The following is a 16,211-nucleotide window of genomic DNA, read 5'->3' as shown; positions in this document are numbered from 1 at the left end:
AGTACACTGTAAGTAAAAAAAAATGCAGCCCAGTATTCATTTGAAATATAAATCTTGGCAACACTTTATTTTAGGGTGACGTAGTTACACATGACTGCATACTTACTATATAGTAATGACAGTAAATTATGCATAATTACAACTAACTAACCCTAAACCCAACCATAATGGTAACTCTATAGTAAGTACATGTAGTTAATTAAAATTACGTAGTACTTGAGTAATTACAATGTAACTACGTCACCTAAAAGTAAAGTGGAACTGAAATCTTTTGTAATATTGTAAATGTCTTTAGGCCATGTGTCCACCAAAGCGTTTTTTTCCTGCAGCTAGTGTATTTTTCCAATTGTTTTTAATTGGCTCTGCGTTTTTTACCGGTCGCCGAGTGTTGAAGAACTTTGGGTAAAACCCAGAGCTTGCGACTGTCACTTTTTAGTGGTCCAATCACAGTGGAGGAGGGGCGGGACTAATGCCACACCAGCCAACTGTCACATTCTGCTTGTACAACATCAACAGAGGACAACAACAAGCACAATAACGAGATACAAAATTATTTAAAACAAGAGCAAATACTTTAAATTGTATCATAATTTTATATAGAAACAATACAGAAACAAACTATTTGTGAAATTAGATGCTAGTAACAGTTCCGTGGATATTCTGAATCATAGCAAGCAAAGTGTCTCAACTGAAAATAAATGCTGCTCTACCTAAACGCTCTCAAGCGCCAACAGCTAGGTTGGCTAAAAACGCTTTGGTGGACAGCACGGCCTTACTGTCACTTTTGATCAATTTAATACATCCTTGCGGAATAAAAATATGAATTTCTTTCAAAAGCAAACAAACTAAAAAATCTTACTGACTGTCAACTTTGAATGGTAGTTTATGTGTTAAGTATCTTTTAAAATGGCAAAACAGGATTTGATAGTCCTATTATATGTTCCTGGAACACAAGTGCCATGATTTTCAGTCATAATAGGGGATCACAGGGGATTGAATATTTCATGGCCTATAAAGTAATCCACAACAAAAAGGTGTGATCATAAACTCTTAACATGTGGTCCATCTGCTGATGATGTTTAAGAGTGGAAAATAATGCTGCCTAGGTGGAAATCTGCCGTAAAGGGTTTTCGCAATGCTGTAAAAGAGAGTTTCCAGTTTTTGGAGCCAGCGTTTTATCTTCGCTTGTACTGAGGGAATCAAAGAACCTCTCATAGCTACTGTTTGTTTTTTGCCCCAAAAGCAGTACATACATGTTTCTATTTGTATAAATGGTTAGGTCAAAAAATACTCTTTTTACCAACTGATTCACCAAAGTGTTTTTGTTCAAGATAGATAATGTGCTCATCACTTTCTTTTTCTTGTGCAGTTTCTCTGACTGGAAGTGTGAAGAGCTTCTACAGTCGTGTTCCTTTTAAGAAGATGGTGTCTTACTCTGTACGCAGTCGAGTCAGTCTGTCCAGTAAATCGATCACAGAAGGGTGAGAAGAAAGCCTTTTTGTGTTTCCATCTCAGTTTATTTGTTTCCCTCATGAATAATGATGTTTAAATTCCTTGAGCAGGTTCTTTGAGTGTGAGAGGCGGTGTGATAAAGACCCATGCTGTCGTGGCATAGGATATGTCCAAGATTCAGGTGTACCTGGTACGAAAGAAACTTTACATTCAGATGATTTATTTTGCTCGTTCACTTAAAACAGATGTGATATGTCTAATCTGAAGAATGAAACCACTCACAGTTGGTCTCCTGTTTTTTCTTTGTACAGGATCCGATGTGTTGTGTCTAACTTTAAATAGTCTGGGGATCCAGACGTGTGGTGAGAATGACAGCACTAACTGGAGAATTCAAGACTGCTCCCCATCCAAAGTACAGACTGAAGTCTATCCCTTCGGCTGGTATGAAAAGCCAGGTATATCTAAATCCAAATGCTTTTTAGAGACTTAAACTGTGATATTTTCAGTTAACTGAGAATTCCCAGTATGCAAGTTGTGGAAGTAAATGACTTGATTAAAAGATTTTAAACATCAGCCTTGTATGTCTCTATAGTGAACCAATGGATTAAATATCCCAGTGTGTGTCCATCATTTAGTCTCCGCTCTCCCATAAAGAATGGTAAGAGACTTGTTAATAAATAATGAATTGTTGTTTTCTATTAATTTAATATAATTTATTATTCATTTATTTAATTTCCACACATGACATTGTGGCTCTTATATTGCTCATTTTCAAGCAGTTGATTTGAAGAACTGGAAGCAGTTGAAAGGCGCCTCTGTGCAGGTGGATTCATCTGTTTCTGCTTTCGACATTGTCCACATAAGCAGAGACATTGCTGAGGACCTGGATAAAGTCAGAGACTGGTGTCTTTCTGGTAACGTCTCTCTCTATCTGTCCCTTTTTTTGTTTTTCCTCAGAATTCTTACAGGAATCTAATGTGATAGAGACACATATTACATGCTGAACACATGTAGACGTTTAAATGTTTGATCTCTGTTGCATTAATTTAATAAAAAAAAGCAGTGATATTGTTGTTTATTATTATAATTTAAAATAAATGTTATCTATTATTAATTTTTTTCAAATGTAATTTATTCCTGTGATGCAAAGCTGAATTTTCAACAGCCATTACTCCAGTCATCAGTAACACATGATCCTTCAGAGAATCATATCATGTGAATATGCAGAATCTTGATTATTAACAATGTTAAAAACAATTGCTCTGCTTAATATTTTTGTGGAAATCATACTTTTTCAGGGTTATTTGATAAATAGAAATTTCAAAAGAACAGCATTTATTTGAAATGGAAATCTTTTGTAATCTTATCAGTGTTTTTACCCTCATATTTGACTTATTACATCCTTGCTGAATATAAGTATTCATTTCTTTATAAAAAAAAAATTACTGACCCCAAACTTTTGAACAGTAGTTTAAATATAGTGTGTTTTAATATGAATAAAATGCACAATAAATGATTAATGTATTATTTTAATTGATTTTAATTTAATTATTAATAATAATCACAATTATATAATAATTGATGGATGTGCTTTTTTATCATACTTTAGATTAGGGTCCAATTCTCACTATTAATGAACTATTAACTACAACTTTTGCCTCAATAAACTCCTAATTACTGCTTATTAATAGTTAGTAAGGTAGTTGTTAAATTTAGGTATTGGTTAGTATATGGCATTATAATGTGCTTTATATAAGTACTAATAAACAGCCAATATCATAGTAATATGCATGCTAATAAGCAACTAGTTCATAGTGAGAATTGGACCCTAAACTAAAATGTTATCAGGTTTTTTTTTTTAATTTACAATACAGATGCATGTGGATATGCTTGTGTTCTCATACCTTTCCTGTCTTTTGTAGCCTGTGAGGAAAGCGAGTCCTGTTCAGCTGTGTCTATCGATAGCAGAGAGTCAGCCATGAGATGTGTGATGTATCCAGACACACACACCTGCCTTCCTACGACCAGCGGCCAGCGCTGCTTACTAGTTACCAAAGAGCCTGCTCAATCAGTTTATATCAGGACAGGTGATACCATTAAAAAATATATTCTTCAATTCACTCAATTCTCAACCAGTTCAGGGTGTTTCTGATGTCTTTCATCCAAACAACAGAGATGTTTGAACATGTCTTTATAGGTTTACAGCCAGAGTTGACTTCAGTTTTCATCCCTGATCATGGCACATTACTCGGAGAGAGTGAGGTGAAACCGATAACTGGCTCGGATAGCAAGCGTGTGACCTACTTCCTAGGTGTTCCTTATGCTCGTCCACCAATCGGAGAGCTCCGTTTTAGCCCTCCAAAGCCAGCTGACTGGACCGGTACCTGGAATGCCACGTTTTCCCGGTGCGTGAACAACTTTGATTGCAGATTGTGAGAGTATAAATGCATGTTATCAAAAATGAGCATACATTTATACCCTCAAATTGACCGGTTGCAGAATTAATAAAGTCCTTTTTCTGGAGTGAGATCTGATTTGTTTGATAAACTGTTTTAGATCCAGTTGTCTTCAGCCTGGTGACCTCACTGACTCCACCTCCAGTGAAGACTGTCTGTATCTCAATGTGTTTGTTGCTAGTAGTGTGGTAAGACCCCTATGACTTACTCAAGACCTCAAACATGCATAAGTACATAAACGTGTCTCAATGGACCTTACGTAATACTTTATTTTGATGGTTCCCTTTAGACATTCTGTTGACTTTAATTCTCTCATTAGTAGAATGCTTAACATCTGTATTGTGATACACTCCCCAACAGACATTCTACTACTGACTATAAGTAACTTTGCAATAACTTCAACTTATTCTACTAACCCTAACCCCTTATTCTACTAACCTTTATGGCCAATTCACACCGCACCGATTTGTCGGGTTTTGTCAGATCAGTGTGTAACCCTATGCATAATGCTCTATTAATTCTCAACTAATACTCAAATAAGAGTTAGTGACCTCACTGTATGTCATGAACTTTTACATACTGTAGGTTAATACTGCTTTCATAAACCGCATCATCTGCTGACTGTGGTACTGTATGAATGCAGTTATTGGCAATTAATTGGACAAATTTTCTGTTTTGTCACAGGGAAAGAATGTGCCGGTTCTGGTCTTCTTCCACAACTCTGGATCGGGTTTCTTAGATGGTTCTTACCTCGCTGCTGTTGGCAACATAATTGTAGTGACAGCCAGTTTCAGAGTGGCCGCTTTCGGATTCCTCAGTGCAGGTACACAAATGAACATGCATCTTGATAATATTCCAAGACTATAGCCAGCCCCACAAATGTTTACCATTTGAATATATTTTCAAATGTAATTTATCCCTGTGGTGGCAAAACTGAAATATCAGCATCATTACCTCCGTCTTCAGTGTCACATGATCCTTCAGAAATCATTCTAATATGCTGATTTGGTGCCCAAGTAACATTTCTTCTTATTATCAAAGCTGAAAACCGTTGAGCTGCTTCATATTTTTGTGGAAACCTTGATGCATTTTTTCAGGATTCTTTGATTGAAAGTTAAAAAGAACAGAATTTATTTGAAATAGAAATCTTTTGTAACAAAGTAAAAGTCCTGTCATTTTTGATCAATGTAATGCATCCTTGTTGAAAACACTTACTGACAACAAACTTTTCAATGGCTGTGTTCATTTATTGAAAGCTAAACAGTTTTTGTCTGGGTTGAAAACCCTTTGTGTTGAGTAACATATAGTATAGAATTTGGTAAATTACACAGTCCTCACCATTATGAGCCTTGAATACAATCATTTGTAAAAAAAAAAAAAAAAAAAAAAAAATATATATATATATATATTCACCCTTATTATTGATGTTTTTATTGTCATGCAACAAAAAATAGAATGGCTTCCTGTGCACTTAATGCTGAAAAGTCCTGAAAATGTTTTAAGGAATAAATGTCAATGTTATGGAGACAGTTTTATAATTTCCTACACTGGAATAGGAAGCTCTGTTTACCTAGAACAAAATGACGTATTGCAAAAATGGGATCATTTATTCCATATAATGGAATTCCCAAAAACTCAATGGAATATAGTTATGGAATATAGTTACATAAGGTCCATGTGAGAAGTTCAGTTCCACACAGTGGTTGTGAAAATATTCAGATTCCTTCCCCGTTTGCCAACGTTGGTTGAGTAAGTTTGAAAAGGAGGCCTAACTGGTGCCTTTCGAATAGTCTGCCAGGATGAGCTTTTCACTGTCCAGCCAAAAACAACACACAGTGAAAGCTGTGCAGAAGCCTGATTGGCTTCCTTGAGTTTCCTAGCTAAACCCTTGTGGAGCTTTGAAGATTTGATTAAACATTTAAAAAATGATTATTATTATTTTTGTTGTCTCTATAATGGATGGACTCTCACATGCTGATTATAGTGCTAAGGTAATTTCTGAGTAATCTACTGCAAATCTTCTGGAGTGATAGTTTTGATCTATGTGTGGAAAATACATTTGGAGACACAGAATGTGCCTCGTGAATTGAAGTCTGTTCACTCTGTATAGGTTCCAGTGCTCTGCCGGGGAATTATGGGTTGCAAGACCAGGCAGCTGCTCTGGGTTGGGTTCAGAAGAACATTGCTCTGTTTGGAGGAGACCCCACTAAAGTCACAATAGGGGCAGAGAGAAAAGGAGCTGACATTGCAAGCCTTCATCTCACCTCGCCGTCAGCTTCATCACCCTTCCGCCGAGCTTTACTAATGGTAAGAACAGAACTCTGAGGTCCCACTGCTGGTTATATAACACCACTATTTTGTGTAACAAGACTAATGTCTGAGGTCACATTTACAGTTAAATCAATCTTCTCCAGTCCAAAAATAATGAATCATGGTTGCACAAGCATCTTAAAACACTCACTTGTAAGCCTAAATAAAAAATTTAAAAAAGTGCTTAAAGAACTATTTGATGTAGTCCAAAAGTTTCCCTGACAAAAATTCAGTCTCTTTCGGATTCACACACAACAGTGCCTTTAGATATCAGCTTTTAAGCTCCTGGAATAAATCAGCTGTGATCTATCAAAGCACCTCCTCATAGTTGTCTTCCACCGAGGCCAAACTTTCAAGCTGGTGGTTCGGTAGCGTGTAGATAGACCTCCACCTCTTCTTCTTCAAACTAAATTTCTTTTTCTCTGGCTTTTCCTGCTCTCCCAGCAAAGACAGGTAGGAAGAGACACTGTTCTGAACCCCATAGCTGACCGCTGAAGAATTTGTACTCTGGTGGACGAGCTCGGAGCTGAGGGAAAGTGAGAGACATAAGAGATATTTAAAAAAATCGCAGAGACATGAGGGAGTTAAGAGCCAATTAAAAGAAACTCAACCCCAAACATTTGAACGATACTGTGTGGGATACAGAATAAAGGGATAGTTCACCCAAAAATGTAAATTCTCTCATCATTCACTTACTCTCGTGCTTTCCCAGATGTATATGAATACTAAAATATATAATATATATATGTTGTAAAAAAAAAAGTACTATATTAATATAGTACTATATTAACTATAAATCATTGCTTTAGGTCTACTGTCAAAAGAAAATTCATAAATCGTCACCGGTTGTGAAGCTAGCTTCATCCTCTGGAATTATATGGATTACCATCACGGTCACTGTGTGGTTTTTCAAGTGTCATCCAAGCGGCACCCATTTAGTGCCATTACATGGACTCCTAGAGATGGATTGTTTTACTAAAAATTTTAATTTGTTTACCGGAAGAAATTTGTCATTTACATTAGGTATGGCATGAGGGTAAGTAAATGATGACAGAATTTTCATTTTTGAGCAAACTATCCCTTTAAGGAACAACATCTGAGCAATTTAAACATAGTAAAAGTGGCTTTTACTGATCCTATTACCTGTTCACTGCTCTCCAGTCAAAGGATAATTTTCTCCCATCAGTCGATTTCGTGCGCTCACTCAGAGCTTTTTCACTGACGACCAAGCATGGGCCAGTAAGAACACAGCACAGGCCGTCTGCTATTTCTAAACAAGGGCAAGAGGCAAAAATCTGCATCATACAGATAAACTGACTATCTTTTACGCTACAACAGCACAAATTACTATTTGTTGTTTGGTGTATTACATGATTTACCAGAGTAGTGGTTGACCAGATCTTCCAGACACTGAAATGTGAGGCGTGGAGAGATGAAGTACCAGTTGTTTGGCATTCGAACTATCCGATAATGCCTAATAGCTCTGTGGCGCACGGATAAGCTGTACATACCTACAAAAATACAAGCATTATGATTGTAACATCAACCATATAAGCCAAAAATATTATTTAGTAGATCATTTGGATTAATGTATTTATAAAACTCTTTCTGTCAGACAGTCTCTTTCTGTTTAGTGTGCTGGTCTCAGAATGGTCTCCTGAATAAGCTGCAATATAGACCAGACCTTATGCTGTCTGGCTGTATGAGACTAGACTAGAGTTTAATGTTTGTTTGGTGTATTCTGACCTTTTGTGCTCTCTCTAATCATGAACGACCCCACTCGGTTTCCTGGGAGTTGAAGCAGTTCCTCAGCTTTTGGTCTGGTCACATTTTCAAACAGCCAGCTGAGACAATCGAGAATGTTCCATTAGCACTTAAACAGCTAGCGAAGGCTAAGTGACAATTAGCTAGTTCAGTTTGCGATTCAGAACCTACCCATGGTAGACTTTTGTGGCATGACAGTTTGGTATATAGTTCACTTCCTTAGTGTTGACTGAGTAGACCTTCCACCAATATCCGTCTCTGAAAGAAAGTGAGGTGGACAGTTATGCTTCTTGTGTCATTTAAGTTTATACTCCAATTAAAGCACTCAACGCGCTCTCCCAGCTAATTAGGTGCTTAGACCTATATATGACCACAAAACCAGTCATAAGTCGCACAGGTATATTTGTGGCGATAGCCAACAATACATTGCATGGGTCAAAATTATACATTTTTCTTTTATGCCAAAAATCATTAGAATTTAAAGTAAAGATATTCCATGAAGATATTTAGTAAATGTATAATATATTCATAAATATATAAAACAATTATTATTAGTAGTAATATGCATTGCTAAGGACTTCATCTGGACAAATTTAAAGGCGATTTTCTCAATATTTAGATTTTTTTTGCACCATTTTTTCCCAGACTTTCAAATAGTTGTATCTCGACCAAATATTGCCCTATCCTAACAAACCATACATCAACGGAAAGCTTATTTATTTCACAAAAATGTACCCCTATGACTGGTTTGCACTCTAAAAATAATTTATTAACAGGAAATAAAGAAGTCCAAATGGTTTGGCTCTTTGCCTTCGTCACTTTTTCATCTCCTGTTAATACAATATTTTTAGAGTGCTGACTTTTTTCATATTTTTGTACTCAGTTTATAATTATGAAAAAACCTTTCTGTTCAGTGAAAAACAGAAGTTTTTGTGCGTGTTAAAGAGTAGTGTCAATGCTAACACTGGCTGCAGGGTTTTGTGGTCAGTTGTGCATTCACACATTGAGTCTATATCAACTTTCAAACATTGCTGTGAAATATAGTTGAATACTAACTCTTCAAAACTTACACTCATAAAAAAGTTTACACACATTGTCTATGAAAATATTCCCGGAAACACTACTATTAAAAAGTTTCCTGTCAGTAATACTTTTATTCAGCAAGGAAGCATTAAATTGATTAAAACTTTGCTTCCATTTCAAACAAATGCTGTTCTTTTAAACTTTCTAATAATCAAAGATTCTGTTTACAAACTGTTTTCAACATGGATAATAAGAAATAATAACACTCTACAAATATAGCTGCAAGCAGCCATTAACGGGGCCAAGCGCAACAGAAGCAAACAAGGAAGATAGCAGCAGACCAACTGAAAAAATGAGTGAAGACATTTGAAGCAAAAACGTTGAAACGCCACATTAAAACATTGAGTTGTATTGAGCCAATGTCATGTTTTGTTCTATTATAGCGCCACCAAGAGGCACAATCCTACAATTTTTTTTATGTGTCATCGGAGTGAGCCCGTACATGTGTGTGTCAATTTTGGTGAAAATATCTCATTTCGTTTTGGAGTTATAGACATTTATATGAAAAAACATGTAAAAAATTACTGACACCTGACTTGATTTTACTACCCCTTACTATCAATATTTTGACATTTGCGCTGAAACTTTCCAGTATCGACCTATGTTTCCGATTTTCTGGCGCTGGTTTCGTCTCGATCAGACTAGCGGTTTCGAAGATATCAGCTAACGTTTTTTAAGCACTAAAACACCGCGCTGCACAAACCATACGCCGAAACCTGGCAAGTCTGGTATCGTTGGACTCGGCAAGGATTCAGGAGACAAAAAAAGTTAGTCCCATGAAAATAAGTCAACCCCACCAAAAGTTAAATGCGTTTGGAAAAAAAAAATCCACTAGATGGCGCTGTTTCGAAACTTCTTGGGCTACTTCAGGGCAACGTGCTGATGACCCATACCGAGTTTCATAACAATCCATTCAAGTGTTCATAAAATACAGCATTTTAGCACATAATTTAAAATGGCCGACAGTCAAAATGGCCGATATGGTAGAATTGGATATCAGACGACTCGGCATGCCGTCCTGAATCTAACGAGACCACTTTTATGATTTTTGGACAAACGTTTCAGAAGTTATACGCAAAAACAGCCATTTTTCGTATCTCCGGACCAATAGGTGGCCCTGCGCCGAAACGCTGCATGTTGCCTCAGGTCATGCTTGTGATGACTTGTACCATGTTTGGTTTGAATACGATAAAGCCTTGCGGAGATATTGCCTTAAGTGTGTTTTTGCAAGAGTTACGTAAAATTTGTTTGCGTGTTAATCAGAAACGATATGACGAATCAACTTGAATTCCATGTTTTTTTGTCAGCATGGTCTGAAGATGATCTGGATCAATTTTCGTGTAAATAGGTCCAACGGCCTAGGAGGAGTTAAAAAAAGTTGGGTTTCAGTTAATTAAAAATGGCGGGAAAATTTGAATGACGGAAATGACGTCATAGGGTGCAATCGAATCGACTTGAGCCAGGGAAAAGTATTTTGTTTCTAGCTCTTAGGGTTCAAAAGTTATTAGCAAAAACATGAGTCAAACTTTGGACAGGTGGTGGCGCTAAAGAGATTGATTTAGAGACTCCAAAATTGGTGTGGTTACTATTGGTAATGACCTCTATCAGTGTACCAAATTTCATAATTTTCCCGCAAACAGTTCTATGGGCTGCCATAGACTTCCATGGCGGAATAATAATAATAAGAAGAAATCTAACGATTTCAAGAGGGGCTCCGCACCTTCGGTGCTTGACCCCTAATAAGGTTCATTAGTTAACATTAGTTAACTACATTATCATGAAATAATAATGAACTGCACTTACAAAGCATGTATTTATCTTTGTTAATGTTCATTTCAACACTAATACTACTAATACTTTATTAAAATCTTGTTAACATTAGTTAATGCACTGAGAACTAACATGAACAAACCATGAACAGCTGTACGTTAACAAAGATTAACAAATACAGTAACAAATGTATTGCTCATGGTTAGTTCATGTTAGTTAATACATTAACTAATGTTAACTAATGAAAACTTATTGTAAAGTGCTACCGAAGAAATGTTTCTTGAGCACCAAAACAGCATATTTGAATGATCTCTAGAATAGCTGCTGAAAAGTTAGCTTTGCCATCACAGGAATAAATTACATAGGAAACAGCTATTTTAAATTGTAATAATATTACTGTTTTAAAGGGTTAGTTCACCCAAAAATGAAAATTGTCATTAATTACTCACCCTCATGTCGTTCGCCACCCGTAAGACCTCCGTTCATATTCGGAACACAAATGAAGATATTTTTGTTGAAAGCTGATGGCTGAGAAAGGCTTCAGATAGGCCTCCATTGGCATTCAGTACATTTACACTCCCAAGACCCATAAAAGGCACTTAAAACGTTACAAAGTCCATCTCACCACAGTGACTCTACAATAATTTTACGATGCGACGACAATAGTTTTTGTGCGCAAAAAAAAATCAAAATAACACCTTTATCCAACTTGTTCTTGTCTTCCGTGTAGGCCTCCACGGCGCATGTGCGAGAATATGACGCAGATCCGGCGTTCGGACACATGACCCAGAAGCGATTTGTTTACAAGCAGAGGAAGACGCGCGTATCTAAGCTGTTGAATTCTACATTGATCGTGCTTTAGGTCTCGGCGTAGTTCTCAAAATGGGGTTAAAGTGTGCATTTCATGGATTCCCGAACCCCGGCGCTACGTCATATTCTCGTGCATGCGTCGTGGAGGCGCACACGGAAGGCAATAACAAGTTGGATAAAGGTGTTATTTTGATTTTTTTTTGCGCACAAAAACTATTGTCGTCGCATCGTAACATTAGAGTGTAGAGTTACATGTAGAGTTACTGTGGTGAGATGGACTTTGTAACAACGTTTTAAGTGCCTTTTTATGGGTCTTGTGAGTATAAATGTACTGAATGCCAATGGAGGCCTATCTGAAGCCTTTCTCAGCCATCAGCTTTCAACAAAAATATCTTCATTTGTGTTCCGAATATGAACGGAGGACTTACGGGTGTCGAACGACATGAGGGTGAGTAATTAATGACAGAATTTTCATTTTTGGGTGAACTAACCCTTTAACTGTATTTTTCATCCAATAAATAAAGCCTTGGTCAGTATAGGAGACTTATTTCAAAAAACATTTAAAGAATCTTATCAAACTCAAACTTTAAATGGCAGTATATGTGTGATTGCTTGTTTAAAAATCTTGTCAAATATGTTAAAAGCCAGATTTTACTGTTAGCATACATGCTAAAGCTCTTTTAGAAACATGAAATGCTTAATGCTTACTCAGATACTATTTTCAGCCAATCTCCAATTCGAAATATGGGCTCGCAGATATCAGGAGGAGGGTAGTTATCCAACACTACTGCGGTGTCATTCTCGTGCACTGTAAAATAGAAAATATTGCATTTGTATCTTGGCAAAAAAAAAAAAAATTGTGCTGATTTCTGCGCTGATGTTTTTGAAAAATCTGCGAAATTATGTGGAATGGTTTAAAATGTGTTAAAAAGATCTAAGAATATTGAAACTGAAAACATTACAAATAAAATATTCACTTCTTAACTTTTATTTAAGGTTTTTCAATACATATCCAAATAGAAAAACTTGTTGTTGTTTTTTTAATCAAAGCTTACTATTATAGTACATCCACTAAAAGACGGAGAAAATATTGCTTTATCAATTGTATTGTACACAAATCATTAAATAAGCAATTTCATACCATTAAACAATAGAGCAACATAAATAAATACCTACAAAAGTAAATTAGTTAACTATTTGTAATAGTTATAAATAAGTCATTTTAGCAGACAAGTGACATTTCCTTTACTCCTCTGTGGTCAATTTTGTTTGAGAAATTTTTAAAATATCACTAAAAAATAAGTGCAGCCTACTATCCCTCACAATCGTGTATGCGATTGTGTATGTTTCTCAAATGACGGGCAAATCTGCAGAAATCTGCACGTGCAGATTCTGTGTGGGCCTGCTTATTAGTCATTTATATGTATGGCCTCGATTAGCCTTTTGAGCTAACTTTTTTAGCTTGATCATTTAAAGACTGATGACTAAACAGAAAAACAAACATCTATGTTTTTATCACTATTCAGTTATGGGTGTGTTACCAGATAATTTTGCACGTTTGTATCTAATCTAAATATCACGCACCATCATTTTTTAGCTCATTTTAGAAACACATCTGTTTTGAAACTTCATTTGTTTTTGACCAAAAAGAGAAGTTCAGTTTAGTCTTTTGTATGTTACTTTAGTTCAAGGACAGACCACAGCTTATGCTGCTCATTCTGCCCAGACAGAGAACCGATATCTGTACGTTTTAATACAGTTTGTGTCTCTTCACACACCACAACATCTGTAAATGATCGAAACGATGCGGCAACTGCCTACAATAACTAGGAACGTCACTTGAAACCACTCATACGTTCAGTCAATCAAACAGTGCTCAGCATTTTCGTACCTCTCTGTGGAATGTCTTCATTAGTACAAGTTCGTCTGAAATCCTCTGGGGTTCTTTGGCTTGCCTGTACGCCTCCCATTGTCAATCTCCCAGCGCTATTTCTACAGGTTTACCACATTCAATCAGCTATCAGATGTCTGTCCCAACTGAGGCAATCTCCTCTTCTGTGCAAAGTGTGTCATTTAGATTCTGTTATTGTTCTGATGTGCAACTTTCCACTGATAAGGCTTTTAAGGGCATGGCTCAAGTAAACGGGGAAGCTGCGTCTTACCACACTTTCCACTTCACATATAAGCAAAAATAGGAAGTGATGAAATGAAAAGGCTTAATAATCGCATGTAAATTCATTCAGATGTGCACTATGTATGCAGCTTCTGGTAAATATGTGTATAAATAGCAGTGGTATGCAAAGAAGCTTCTCATGGTTTCATGATTTTCTGTTTTGATACGTTTTTTTATGGTCTGAACCATAATGCATTAATATAAAATGTGTTTATGTGATCAATTCTCTCTCAGTTCTCAAACTGAGTGACAAGTGACTTAAAAAACATAACAAAAAACCCATAGTAAATGATGTCTAGATGAAAATAGCTCATCATGGTTGATAACTAAGCATCAAGATGCCTTTTTAGTGGTCACATGCAATGCTAAACAATGGTTTATGTATGCTTGCAGGGTGGATCTGTGTTTTCGCCTGCTGTTGTAATGAGTACATCTAAAGCCCAGGCGCAAACTGCATCTCTGGCTAGTGAACTTGGCTGCTCGGACGCTGATACTATACAGATGCTGACCTGTTTGAGGAGCAAACCCGCTCAGAGCATCAGTGCTGCCCAGACCAAGGTACAATTGGTCACCTTTGTGAAGAAAAAGCACAAAATAGTCAAAGCGATCGTGAATTTTCTCTGTGTAACATTCTCTTGGTGTGTTTGTGTGTAGTTGTTAGCTGTGAGTGGTCCCCTGCAGGCCTGGTCACCAGTGGTTGATGGCACTGTAGTTCGGGAAAAGCCTTCTGTGGTCCTTCGGTCCGGACGCTTCCACACAGTTGAATTACTTCTGGGCTCATCATTTGAAGACGGCCTCATCAGCAGAGCCAAGAACATCAAGGTCAGGACACAGATATATCAGAATGAAAAATAAGCGTCTGAGAAATAAAGCTGGGTGTGGTTAGATAAATGTAATTAGTTATTGAGAATATTCATTAATAGGGTGGCACTGTGACATTTTCTTATTGACACTAGTTTGTTTCTTTTATTTGAGAAGAATTTTGAGCAGCTTCAGGGAAGGGCTGACAGTAAGACCGCGTTTTACGCAGCCCTGTCTAACTCTCTGGGTGGAGATGATGCTAATGCTTTTGTGAAGGAGGCAGCGACCTGGTTCTACTCTTTGCAGCACTCCCCCACACCCTCAGGATACAATGTGTTCTCTCGCGCTCTGGAAAACGCTACGAGGTAAGAGGTCACGGGTCTTACAGAACACAGGTATATTTTCTTGTCATTAAAAGAATGTTGCAGAGAAAGCATGTGCCTCCCAGCTACCAAAGTTGCCGTTCAAACTATTAAGCAGCACAATGCTTTCCAATTGGTCTACTGTTAAGAAATGTTTCTTGAGCATCAAGTCGGCACATTAGAATGATTTCTGAAGGATCATGTGACATTGAAGACTAGAGTAATGATGCTGAAAATTCAGCTTTGCCATCACAGGTATGAATTACGGTTTAAAATATATTTAATTTAGTGTTTAATTTTAATTTGTAGTCATTTTTCACAATGTTACTGTTTTACTGTATTTCTGACTAAATAAATTCAGCCTTTGTGAGCATAGAGACTTTCACGAACAATAAAATATCATACCGACCAAACTTTAGATGTGGTCCCGAAGTAGCCAAAATTGATCATGCCAAGTGAACATGCCAGTGCACTGATTAAAAGACAGTTTTAATTGAATTTAAAAGCCCACGACTAGCCAAAATGTTTAGTTAGATGCCAAAATGAACAATAGCAAATCTCAATGTGTTCACAGCTGCCCTTCTAGTGAACGAATGTTTGTTCAGATCCTCAAAAAAAAAGTTAAGTGGTCTGGAATGCAGAGGAATCCAGAGCTGAAATAATTTTGAGCCTTAGGGAAGGACTCTGCGCTTAAACCGTTCTTGTCTTACATTCGCTGTGGGTGGGGAGGCTGAAGCGTTTGTGGCATAGAGGAAGGAAATGGTATATCTGGGTTTCTGGCTGATAAATGCTTGTGTGAGTTTAAAACAGTCCTAGCAGAAGCTGGATGAAGACAGCTAATTTTAGAACAGGAAGACCATGCGGATACCTCAAGAAATGTTTATCTACTTAATATAGGTTATGGCAGAAATTACCCAGCTCTGAATGATGCATGGCGATCTTGAGCTTAGTTTCTTTCAAACATTATTATTTTATTCTGAGGAAAATATGAGTTCAGTGGACTAGCATACAGAATCTTTTCAGTCAGCTGACGAGTTCATTTAACAAAAAACTGTTTTTCTTCTGATTTATTGCTGTTTGTGAGCTCCAAACACCGCATTGTTCACCGTTGGAATGGCAAAAAATATTTTATGTAGAAAGAAATGTGGGGTAAAATTAAATGTCTACTAGAATTAAGTGAACAAATCTCTGAAGGGTAATTTCACATTTTTCTGAACTTCTGTGTCCTGA

General features: G+C 36.9%; 2 protein-coding genes across 2 annotated transcripts in view; one reads left to right on the top strand and one right to left on the bottom strand.

The window, feature by feature from the left end:
* The window catches only part of tg (thyroglobulin), a gene marked incomplete at its 5' end in the record, with an annotated part of 47,302 nt that overhangs the window by 26,652 nt on the left and 4,439 nt on the right, over nucleotides 1-16,211 (top strand). The window contains 13 exons of the mRNA XM_079836842.1: nucleotides 1,370-1,481; nucleotides 1,563-1,642; nucleotides 1,764-1,907; nucleotides 2,045-2,110; nucleotides 2,232-2,366; nucleotides 3,375-3,539; nucleotides 3,650-3,857; nucleotides 4,009-4,096; nucleotides 4,593-4,731; nucleotides 6,019-6,215; nucleotides 14,212-14,376; nucleotides 14,473-14,640; nucleotides 14,797-14,984. Of these exons, the coding sequence (XP_079692968.1) occupies nucleotides 1,370-1,481; nucleotides 1,563-1,642; nucleotides 1,764-1,907; nucleotides 2,045-2,110; nucleotides 2,232-2,366; nucleotides 3,375-3,539; nucleotides 3,650-3,857; nucleotides 4,009-4,096; nucleotides 4,593-4,731; nucleotides 6,019-6,215; nucleotides 14,212-14,376; nucleotides 14,473-14,640; nucleotides 14,797-14,984 (1,855 nt within the window). The remainder of the gene's footprint in view (nucleotides 1-1,369; nucleotides 1,482-1,562; nucleotides 1,643-1,763; nucleotides 1,908-2,044; nucleotides 2,111-2,231; nucleotides 2,367-3,374; nucleotides 3,540-3,649; nucleotides 3,858-4,008; nucleotides 4,097-4,592; nucleotides 4,732-6,018; nucleotides 6,216-14,211; nucleotides 14,377-14,472; nucleotides 14,641-14,796; nucleotides 14,985-16,211) is intronic.
* sla1b (Src like adaptor 1b) lies at nucleotides 6,209-13,828 on the bottom strand. The gene is made up of 7 exons (XM_079836843.1): nucleotides 13,537-13,828; nucleotides 12,354-12,453; nucleotides 8,154-8,240; nucleotides 7,965-8,062; nucleotides 7,598-7,729; nucleotides 7,362-7,488; nucleotides 6,209-6,744 (listed from the first exon to the last, which is right to left on the bottom strand). Exons 1-7 carry the CDS (start codon nucleotides 13,613-13,615, stop codon nucleotides 6,528-6,530), a joined length of 840 nt encoding a protein of 279 aa, XP_079692969.1. The 5' UTR covers nucleotides 13,616-13,828; the 3' UTR covers nucleotides 6,209-6,527.

This window comes from Gobio gobio (genome assembly GCF_949357685.1).
Source record: "Gobio gobio genome assembly, chromosome: 15".
Taxonomy (NCBI): domain Eukaryota; kingdom Metazoa; phylum Chordata; class Actinopteri; order Cypriniformes; family Gobionidae; genus Gobio; species Gobio gobio.
Note: the sequence above shows the minus strand (reverse complement) of the source record. Positions and strands in the feature narration are given on the sequence as shown.

What these genes read in the sequence shown, in the direction of transcription:
- sla1b (XM_079836843.1), bottom strand. Translation starts at nt 13,615, where the DNA reads ATGGGAGGCGTACAGGCAAGCCAAAGAACCCCAGAGGATTTCAGACGA. An exon ending in GCCACAAAAGTCTACCATGG is followed by an intron (nt 8,063 to 8,153) that starts GTAGGTTCTGAA and finishes CGATTGTCTCAG; the next exon opens with CTGGCTGTTTGAAAATGTGA. An exon ending in GACTGGAGAGCAGTGAACAG is followed by an intron (nt 6,745 to 7,361) that starts GTAATAGGATCA and finishes ACTTTCCCTCAG; the next exon opens with CTCCGAGCTCGTCCACCAGA.